General features: G+C 36.6%; 1 protein-coding gene across 1 annotated transcript; it reads right to left on the bottom strand.

Moving 5' to 3' along the window:
- Positions 1–5,058: 5,058 nt before the first annotated feature.
- Positions 5,059–11,166, bottom strand: LOC119192443 (methyltransferase-like protein 25). The gene is made up of 8 exons (XM_037446255.1): positions 10,916–11,166; positions 9,773–10,003; positions 9,237–9,409; positions 8,764–8,952; positions 8,376–8,559; positions 6,769–6,975; positions 6,166–6,275; positions 5,059–5,489 (listed from the first exon to the last, which is right to left on the bottom strand). The coding sequence occupies exons 1-8, from the start codon at positions 10,947–10,949 to the stop codon at positions 5,133–5,135; spliced, it is 1,485 nt and encodes a 494-aa protein (XP_037302152.1). The 5' UTR covers positions 10,950–11,166; the 3' UTR covers positions 5,059–5,132.
- Between the last annotated feature and the right edge of the window lie 302 nt (positions 11,167–11,468).

Raw genomic sequence — 11,468 nt, 5'->3', positions numbered from 1 at the left:
GACAGGAAATGTTACAGAATTCCTTGAATTATGATATTCCATTATATACCTCCTATAGTTTCTGGTCACCAAGATTTGATATTTAAAGGATACTTTAATGTTGATGCGTAATATCAAATATAATAGTGTGTTAAAAAATAATCCGACTGAATTTCTAAATGAGAGATATTTTGTCTCAAAGAATTTGTCTGGAGTAATACCTGCTTTAGTAATTCATGAGATTAGCGCGTTTAAACAAGCAAAATCTGAAGAGTTTGCTTGTTTCAACACGCTAATCTCATGAATTACTAAATATTTATTAATAGGAAGCTACATTGCCCCTGAGTTATTACTCAGGGGCAATGTAGCTTCCTATTAATAAATATAAGAATAGCTTATATTTAAGCTATTCTTTATCCCGGGAAGACTAGCCGGGAAAAACATTTCCCGCGGGCGGAGTCGCAGGCAAACGCAAGTATTATATACCTATGTAATGCGGTCCGCTTGTTAGGCAAGGTATATATTACCAAGAAACTTGCAGAAGTTAACTTACGCAAGCAATTTTTACCGCGTGGACATTATAGCAAACTAACTTCTGCAAATTTTAAAGATTGCAGGGCTTGTTCTGAGTAACAATATATAGAAGTATTGGAATATTCCCGCTTTTTAAACGTGTATGAAAGTTCTTGCGCAATACATTGCTGCGAAAATTTGTTAGTTTAATCCAGGGATGGCGAATCAATGGCACGCGTGCCATGTGGCACGTGGCAAAATAATTCGGGCACGCGAGTAATATGCCAAATATTGTATATGTATCTTTCTTTGGGCTTCATTTCGTTTAACATCACGTGCAATGACGCCACTTTGCCGAGCCCCAATAATAAATAAATAAAACAAAAACATAGTTGGGTTATACAATCACTAAAAAGGGGCAGTCAGATAGATAAAACCGGTCCTAGAGGGCACGTTACTGGCCATTTTTTTATAAATTATGGCACGGTAACCTTTCGGTTCGCCATCCCTGGTATTATCTTTACAAGAATAAGTTGTAGAGCCTTGTTGTGGACATATTTGTGTATAGCATTTGTATAGGCACGTCCGGGGTATTGTCTGTATAAAATGACGTGCTGTTGTTTCATATAGTAAGTAAGATTCCCGGAATCCTAAAACAATCTGCTCTCCTCATAATACCTATATCCGCTTTGCTATGGAGGGAAATGGATAATTAACATTTCCAACTCCTCCCTATCTTTCTATTTGATTAATTTCGTTGCGGGATAATGACAAATTAGTGTTCCCTGAGACTCGCCGAACTTCACTGCTCGGTGTCATAAAATGCGTGCCACTGCTGATTTTGGCTTACAGGAGTTGTAGTGGTGGGTGTGAGGGCGGGAAAATCTCTAATCCCTATATCTTTCCTCTAAAGTCGACTTTCCATTAACTTCTAAAACTATAACTTAAAATATTCCATAAAGATCCCTAACCTCACATTTGGCGACGATTTTGCAGTGATTTGCGCCCTATATTAAGTTAAAACGAAAATTATAGTTTGAAGGTTCGATGTTATTTTCAATAGATCCAGACGGGTATTTATAAATAGACATATTTACCATTTTCTTTATTAAAAACTAGTCTGTCTAAAAGGATTTAGTTTGAGGGTGGGCGAGTAAGGTTATAAATAAATAAATAAGTTTTTACTTTGGTATTTAATGCTATGTATTTTTAATGCCAGGACTAAATCGTATTTTAAGGTGCTTCAAGGAAAAGGCGCGCTACCGTATTTTTGGATGGTTTCTATTGAAATTTATAATATAGAAAAAATGTAAGCATTATACTTCTATAATGTTATCTTTGCTTGTTTATAATATGAATAGTGTTTCATAATTCGGATGTAGGTAGTAAGTACACCCGCCCTGTGGAATGGGGGCGTTTGGAGAATTCCACCACGGTATCCCCTGCCTGTCGTAAGAGGCGACTAATAGGGGCCACGAAGAGGGTCGTCGGCGGGCAGCAGGGGGCTGTCCGCCCTAGTGCATTTCTGTGCATCTTTGCACATTTGTCGGTTAACCCCGGGTTGGACGGCAGTGTGTGTAGTTGGCCTCACGCTGCCGTAGACGCCGAGGGCGTCCTTCGGTGCGCGGGGCTTCTGAGCCCCCATAGGAGACGGGCCGCAAGGCGGCACCGCGTAGGGGGCGGCTGCGGTCGCAGACTAGACACTTTAACGTCAGAGGAAGCCCGCAGCCGTCCCTTATGCGCCGAAGAGGGCCAACGCGGAGTTTTAGCTGGTAGGCCGTGCATAGGTTTAAGTTGTATATAGGGTTAGGGACTCGGCCCGGCGGTCGCCCGAAGGTCGTCATCAAATCCGGGCGGCTCAACGCCGGGCCGTAAGGCACGGTTACCCCAGCATAACCGCTCAGTCGCCCCCCACGAAGGCTGGGCGGTAGTAATAAGGGACTTTCTCCGCGAAACCAAAAAAAAAAAAGGTAGTAAGTACACAGATCCCAGAACGCGACACACTTACGAAGTTCAGTACGGCGGATTAAAAACTAAAAAAAAGTGTGTGCGAGGTGTTGAACTTGCGACTTTCGTCTTGGCAGTCTATTTTACTCCTAACTAGGTTATCCAGGGTTTTTCGTACAAAATTATAAGAACACCAAATTGTTATTAGGTGACCGGTGCTTACCTGAATTGCTTTTCCATTTTCTTTGTGTTTTAGGTATACCTCCGGTAATATGTATGTTAGTGTTTATCAGTGGCGAAAGATTAATTATATCTTCCGAAAGGGAACCCAACAGACATTATAGGTCCTAATAGTATGTATAAATGACGTCTGGAAATCGTTTTTAAGATTAGATGTTCCTTTAATTACGGAAGGGAAATAGGTACTTACCATCAGGTGGATTGGGGTCAATTTAGCGTGCCCGTATAAAAATACCTGCCAGGCATAGTGGTTCAATAAAAAATATATAAACTCGATATTTACTCGACTTCTAAAACTTCTACTGTTATTGTTTTCAACTTTGAAAAAAAAATAAATCACAATGACTAAACAAATATTGTGAAATTCAAGGCTTGCCTAAGTTAATTTATCCGTTCGAAATTCGAAGGTCGCCAACGAAAGAGTTTTGTTCCAATAATTTTATTTCTTGCCGACGTTTTGTAGGTTTCATTTACTTCTCTACCTACAACTTACGATTGCGCGTGAGAATATTGGATTCGTATTACACGACAAATATAACTTCAGTAAATTAAATTCGCTTTTATAGATGTTTACTTATTGCCTTTTAATAAAATATCACGAGGTACATAATAATACTGGGTCATTTTGACATTGCGTTACTAAATGAAACCGTATACACGTCTTCACCTTTGCCCACATTGTGCCAAAAATCATCCATATAATATTTTCACGAAAAATCCTGGTTTTAGTTTTCTAATTTTGTTTAATACGAATATGACGTGTGCGTGAGTGTGTTAGGGCGAGTAAAATAAATTACTTTTTATTAATATTTATTTTCTTCGAAACTTACAGTTTGTTTATTTTACATCTACGGCTCAAGTATCATATTGTAAAATGTTATTTCCAAGTAATATGTGGTTTCATTTAGTAACGAAATGTCAAAATGACTTGTATAATAGTATCTGTGACAATATAATTATTACTACAATTACTTATTGTCCCGATTGTCGTTTCTGCGCATGGGTTGATACCAAAGAGCTTCGACCAACATCTTCGGAAGCCCTCAATTGGCCGTTGGGTCGGAGGCCAGATGCAGAAGGCAGTATTACTGGACACGGCGGGCATTGTGAGAAGATTTCTCATTTTGAATCCCTAACCGCCGGTGGTCTGGGTCTTGAGCTTCGCCATCGGAGAGTTATTATTTTTTTATAAGCATGTTTTTTTTTAAATATATACTTATGTAAAAATGATAAAAAATACCTAAAGTAAAGAGAATTTACAACAATTAGTACTTAAGTACATATCGATCATTATAATATAAAACTGGCGTATAAAACACATTCATGTTACGCAAATGTTATAAATTCGCAAGTCGTCGCGCATTAACAAGGTAAAAAATATAGCATAAAATATTAAATCATTACATAATTACTGTCGATGATATTATGACGCATGGAATACCTCACTGAGTTTATGATTGCATTATTTAGAAGAATAAGCCGTGTATGTTTTTACAAATATGTGTATAAATAAATAGCATGTTTTGTTTCCATCTATGTCTCTCTATCAATTACAATAATACTTTTGCTCGCGAATTCATCGGCGTGAAAATCATTTCCTGAGATAAAAATTCGCCTTTATCTTTCTCAGGGTATCAAACTACTTGCAAACCAAATATCGCCAAAATCCGTTCGGTGGTTTTGGAGTTTATTGCATTCAAACGCGGATACTTTATTTTATAATATTTAAGGAAGAAACATTGTTAAACAAAAATAAACATTTATGTGACACACCTGTATGTGGTTAGTATATTACTTATATAAATTGAATGTATGATGACAAAGGGAAATACCATAAGAATTTATGGATTTTACGTAAATATCGGCGATAGCCTAGTTGGGTATGGAACGGGCGAAAGGAATGTGCGCAGTTTCGAAACCCAAGGGCATGCACCTCTAACTTTTTAAAGTTGTGTGTATTCTTTGTGTATTATCGGTTGCTTTAATGGTGAAGGAAAACATCGTGTGGAAACTTGAATACCTCAGAAGTTCTTTATAGGATTTTTGAGGGCATGGAGTCTACCAGTTCGCATTAGGTCAGCGTGGTGGACTAAAGCCTGATCTCTCTCAGTAGCAGTAGTAGTAGAGGAGGCTCTTGCCCAGCATTGGGACAGTATATAATACAGGGTTTTTATTATTATTTATTATATTATCTATGAAAAGTTTTTGAGCATTGATGACGAGTCACAATGTATTTTATACGTGAAAACATGTTGCGCAACCTTTAGTAAATTAGATAAACGAGTATGGTGAGATAATAATAATACTTTTTTTTATTATGAGTTACGTCAAATTGTAGATATGCTATTTGTAGGGTAGTGGGAAATAAAATTACCTTCGGTAAAATAAAGGACCTGTATTTCATTTTGAAACAATAAGGAAATTAAAACAGACGTATTAGCCATAGACCATAGCTATCTAATAGCTACAATACTATGACATCGAGGTGACACGACAGGATCAAACAACTTAACCAAATGTACCTTTTCGAACCCATTCTCGTACAAATACAATACTCGGTCAAGTAATATTACACTTTCCACAACTTGCGCTAGACATAACCTTATCAAATAGAATAAAACTTGTTTTTTCCATTGGCTGTCTTCGTCTTCTATAGACAATTGGCGCTCAGATAATCTGTCAAATATGTCCAATTTCAAGATGGCGTCGGCCGCTTTGACATATTGTTCGAAATTCAAACATTTAGACGATATGCGTTTTAATTTTCCTTCTGTTATCTTCACGTCAGGTAAATACTTTTTTATTATGTCCTGTTGAGAAAATTATTGATTTCATTAGGTTTCAATTCTCATATACAGGGTCATTTTGACATTGCGTTACTAAATGAAACCACACTACTTGTAAATAACACATAAAAATAAGTTACTTGAGCCGTTTACATAAAATAAAAAAGTGCAAGATTTGAACAAAATAAATATTAATAACAAGTAATTTTATTTTTACGTGTTGTAATGCCACTACTACTACTCTGAGAGAATTCGTTGCAGCGGCAGCATTTTCAGTGAAAAATACACTCAAGCACACGCCATATTCGCATTAAACTGATCCAACTAAAATGATCCAAAAATCAGAAACGTTAATCCAGGATTTTTGCTGAAAATATTCGTTATTAATGGACGAATATGGCACACTGTCAGCAAAGGTGAAGACGAGTATCTGGTTTCATTTAGTAACGCAACGTCAAAATGACCCTGTATAATTAAATTCTTTATTTTAAAGTCGTCTTTAATTTAATTTATGAATCGTTAAACCTAGTTATGATATATTTTATACATTTATTACACTTTATTGTATAATCCAACTGGCGGTCTTATCGCATTCCGAGATTTCTTCCCAACAACCTGAGAATGGAATGAACAAGATTTGGGATATAATAGGGATATACTTATTATATAAATTATATAGGTTTATTTTTAGTGTTCGTACCTGAAGTAGCGCTCTATATAAAAGACTTTTGGACGGCAACTGCCTTTCATTGACCACACGGTCTATAGATTGCGCCGCCAGCATGCGAGCGTTGCGTCCTAGATTATACCCTGAAATAAAATAAAAATACTGACATTAACATATTTTCGATGGCGATTTACAATTACGAAATGTTACAAGTAGAATACTTTAGTACTTTACATATAGTGACTACCTTAAGCAAATGTTACTTTTAAGTATTTTATTGGAACTAATTGTTTTATACCAAAAATACTGTAACAAATACTGGCTGCCCTATAATAAGTAAATCACTACTTATTTAAAGTCTACCAACCCACACTAGGCCAGCGTGGTGGACTAAGGCCTTCATCCCTCAGTAGTTGAGGAGGCCCGTGCCCAGCAGTGGAAGAGTATATAATACAGGGCTGATATTATTATATATATAAATAACAGAAGGTATTCCTTATTTATTTTCTAGTATGATAAAAGCTTAAATGAATGTAAGTATTCAGGCAGCATACAAACAAACGGACAAGGATATCAATTGTAGCGCGAGCAACAAAAACAACATAAAGTATTAATTACTTTTTACCTATGCATTACCTGTCAAATATTCCGACATCGGAAACCCCTGGACGCCATCGCTCACTCCACCACCGTAATTTCTCTGGAAGACGTCGAACAAGTTCACATCGACAGTCTCTGTTAGGAGATGGTAGCAACACGGCACGTTGAACACGGTTGCAATGTGGTCGTTGGTCGTAAATAACCGGAGGGAGTCTGGTCCCAGGTTACCACAAGTGTGGAGACCTGCAATTTATTTTTTTATGTAATAGTTTAACAGCTGTTTTCTTTTTTTTATTGCTTTGAATGACGAGACGAGCTTGCCGTTCGCCTGATGGGAAGCGATACGACCGTCCATAGACAGAAGAAACACCATCTAACACCTTAAGTTACAAAGTATTGTTTGGTATTCCACTGCGCTCGTCGTCTTGAGACATGAGATGTTAAGTCTCTATATGTCCAGTAGTTACACTGGCTACAATGTCCTTCAAACCGGATCACAACAGTGAGTACACACTGCTGCTAGGCGGCAGAAATAGACATTGCGTTGGTACCTACCCAGGCGAACTCTCACATATGAGAATCCTACCACTAGTAAAAAATATCGCATTGTTTAAATAAACGATCGCAATCTCAATCTTAAATTCGTCTCCGAGAAAGAACCAACTAAAATAACTCATTTGCAAGGATATAAAATAAAAAATAATCTGATTAGTCCATTTTTGAAATCTATACTTATAATAAATCTGTAGAGAGGTCAATTCTGTACATGAAATATATTTCCAAAATAACTATCAGGGGGTGATTAGGGATCGATACTGATGCCAAAAATGCAATTAGTAAAATTTTTGTCTGTCTGTCTGTATAACCGTTATAGAAACAAAAACTACTCGACGGATTTTAACGAAACTTGGTACAATTATTTTTCATACTCCTGAGCTGGTTATAGTATACTTTTCATCACGCTACAATTAATAGGAGCAGAGCAGTGAAGGGAAATGTTGGGAAAACGGGAGAAGTTACTCCATTTTTAAGCTTCCGTCGCGTGTGCAACCTTAATGGTTAAAGCTACACAGAAATCATGTATGACGGAAATGTTCTCTTTAAAATTATATAAAAAATATCCCACGACAGCATATGTCTATCTCTTATTGTTGACTCACAATAACAGGTGTAACTCCCGATAGCTTAGCAGTTCGAAGCTTTCTCATTATATTTGTCTACTCTTACGTTTATAACACTCTCAGTCATCCCTAATTAAAAAAGTTAACATTATTAAATATTCCAAAAAAAAGAATCATAGAAATCGGTATAGAAACACCAAAGTTATACATGAAATACGCTAATAGTAAGCCATCACGCGTGAATACTGAATCAGGCTATATGCTTTCTTCGATTTCACCAGGATCCCATCATCAGACCCTGACCGGATAATCGGACCACCTGCATACCACCATATATTAAAAAAACATCCCGAGAAATTGAGCACCTCCTCCATTTTTGAAGTCCGAAATCCACGCGGGCGAAGCTGCGGGCGGAAGCTAGTAGATCAATAAAAGCGAACCAATCGTTTTTTTTTAACTCTTAGTTACGTTTGTATTGTTTATCTATAATTATCGTTCGTTAATAAATAAACTGTCTCTTACCAGTAAGAAGTAACTTCACATCCTGATCCTTAAATTCAGGGAACTTTTCCTTCACAATCCCGCACAGATCTGTGTTATTTGTGATAAAAACTTTTGCGAATCGATGTATATTGTTACTTGCATTTCCTGTAATTCGCTCTTCTTTACCTTTGTTGATTCTTTTAGCTATTGCATGCCATTGTTTCTAAAAAAATATTTTTGTTGGTTAATATCGTTTTATTTATCATCGATTTATAATTATTTGGTGATATCAGTTTTATTTTGCATTGTCGACTACGCATGACTATCATTATAAGTATCCCAAGATGCAGAGTTGGGTGAATTATAATCGATTATTCGAATAATCGATTACAAATTGATATTTCTAAAGTCGATATGGATTAATTACCTGGATAATTTTAACCCGTTCGACAGCTGCTGCTAGTGTTTTATCATCACAGTCAATCGTGAGGCTGGGTATATTGTACCCGAGTGATAAGGCGGCGGGCAAATGGCCTCTTCCGCCACCCGCTTCTACGCAACACGTGGCCGAAGTGGCGTGGTGTAGGGACGCCACAAGTTGGGACATAGTTTGTACCTATAAAAATGTTTTATCATTACATTATAGACAGAGGCAGTGTAAAGGGGCAGCAACCTCGTGCTTACAAGGGATACGAAGAAAAAAATGTATTACTATTTTTCACCAATCATACAAAAATGCAAAAATCTGCCCTTCACAGCGTCGCATTAGTTAAGACCATCACTTTTCTCAAATCTAGATAATTTTTCGAAACGAAAAGCCCACTAACTAATACTCGACCAATGATGCAATCCAGTATTTGAAGCCAGAGATACTTCTTAACTATAATGCATTTTTTTTACCTCATAACTTTTCTTGCTTGTCATAAACTCCTTAACTCTAATCTCCTCCTCGAGTTCTGCACCCCAAGACTTGATTTTGTCATGAAACTGTTGTTTTGACAAACAATAGTCATTGTTGGCGGTGACACAGTAAGAGCGAGCGTTTGTTACCCATTTTTTTAGTTCTGGTACATCTACAAAAAATACATCATAAGTTTCCATAACTCACTTCAAAAGTAATTTTACTCAAAAGACACTTCCATTCTCTAGTTTAAGTGCATCTATCTTATTCTTGAGTATTATATAACAGTCGTTCTAGGATCTGTTTGTGTATCAGAATGCGATAAATTAAAAACTACTGAATTGGTTTCCATGAAATTTTGATTAGAAATAGTTTGAGATTATGGGAAGGATATGTACTACTTTTTATCCTGGGGACTATATTATATAGCGGCATTTTTATCACAGAAAAAATCTTCTATGTGGACATGCTTGTGAGTAAAAGCTACATTTTTTAATGATTCATAATTTTATACATCATATTATGTAGTAAATACCTGTTTGTTCATGTCCTTCTGCTGCTCGCCAAAAATTTTGTAAAGAAACTTCTAATTCCACTCTATCCAGACTGTCTCTCAATGTTCCAGGAAGAAGTTTATTCCAGTGGTTTTCAGTGAGGAACTCGACCATGTGACAGTTGGCTAATGGCAGTAGTGGTGTCAGATATCTGATGATGTTGTCTAGTTGATGGTGGAGGTTCCTTATTGATGTCATAGGATTGTGGTTACCTGATTTCATTCATTGTACAATAGATTAGTTAAAAATATAGTTGAATAAAAAAAAAACATTTTTTAATATTAGGTAGGTCATTTTTGTTTTGGACCCTGCTGTCAACACCGGGGTAAATCAATGGGATACTGGAATCCTCCAGATTGGTGACTGCAGGGTCCTGATAGAAAGTTGGGAGGGGATATTTGGGAAAGGAGAAGGAACTCTCTTAAGATGGGATGAGGGAAGAAGGCCAGGAAATGTTTACGAGCGCTCATAGGTCTTCATGCAAATTGGTAACCATGAGGTATATTTAACTGTGTGCCTAGGGCCGCGACAAATGTCCCCTTATGCATGGGACAGGTCTACATTTGGACTTGTCTAGTAGGCACCCCTACTTTGTTCATTTGTTCTGCCTAGCAGAACTTCTCTAACTTGATTATGTTCTAGTTGGACATTATACAATGGAATTAGAAAACCTTTTGAAATTAGATCTGCATTGATAGCATTCCAAGATTCTGGGTTTGAAACCTAGGTCAGACAGTAATATTGTTTTTTTATTTATTATCTGACCATTGCCTGGAATATGTTTCAGATATCTACTGTTTATGAGTATTTATGGTACTCACAATCATATGGGCAGTTGTGTCATTTTATCATGTAGTTTTATAAAGATTTAAGTATAATCTCCTGGACGGGCACTTTCATTAATCTCTTGAACCAGAAAATATTCACTCACCGAAATAAAACTTTTTATGGATTTAATTACGGTTATTTATATTATTATTTTCTCCCAACATTTCAAAGACTTTGCAGGCTTCATGGTCATGGGGTGGACTAATAATTTAAATAACTGCAATAAAATCTATAAAATAGTTTTATTTCAATATCTAACATTCGCGTAAACATAAGAAATCAATATATTTACTCACCACCAAAATCTTCAGAATGAGACTCCTGCATCATATGGATTAGCCGAAGATATCTTCAGTAAAGCACAGGCCTTCTTATACTGGGACCTTATTGTTTCAGACATGCTCAATATGTCATGTTCCTCTGAGTTAGTCTTTGGGAAGTTAGCAATTAAGTCCTTTACCTTTGTCAATTGATTTATAATTTTCTCAGAGTATTTTGTTTCTGACACTTCGTTTAGCTCTAAGTAGTGTGTTACGACGCCGTAGTAGTAACCTAGAAAAATTAATGGAAAATTAGAAGGATTCGTTCTCAGAAGCCAATGTTTTATATACATCTCTACAGACATTAGCTCTTTATTTATTACACTTTATATACAAAGAGTATAAAGCGGATTTGAAAATTACGTACCAAGTTCACGGCCCAGTTCAGCCCCTCTGTGGTATCCTAAATGATAACCTTCTGGATTCCCAGCCTCTGTACCAGCAGCGAAACCCTCTTTGTAGCTCTCTTTATACGCTTCCTCTTCACTCAAAAATATCTCATCTAATACGTCGTTGAAATCTTTCTCTT

This window comes from Manduca sexta, unplaced genomic scaffold (genome assembly GCF_014839805.1).
Source record: "Manduca sexta isolate Smith_Timp_Sample1 unplaced genomic scaffold, JHU_Msex_v1.0 HiC_scaffold_28, whole genome shotgun sequence".
Lineage (NCBI taxonomy): Eukaryota > Metazoa > Arthropoda > Insecta > Lepidoptera > Sphingidae > Manduca > Manduca sexta.
The sequence above is the reverse complement of the archived record's forward strand: the minus strand, read 5'-3'. Positions and strand labels throughout refer to the sequence as shown.

Bases quoted from the DNA above. Each gene is read 5' to 3' on its own strand.
- LOC119192443 (XM_037446255.1), bottom strand. From the start codon at position 10,949: ATGATGCAGGAGTCTCATTCTGAAGATTTTGGTG. The intron at 10,004-10,915 runs GTGAGTAAATAT...GAATGAAATCAG, and splicing joins TCATTCTGAAGATTTTGGTG to GTAACCACAATCCTATGACA. The intron at 6,976-8,375 runs GTAAGAGACAGT...AATAAATTGCAG, and splicing joins TGTGAAGTTACTTCTTACTG to GTCTCCACACTTGTGGTAAC.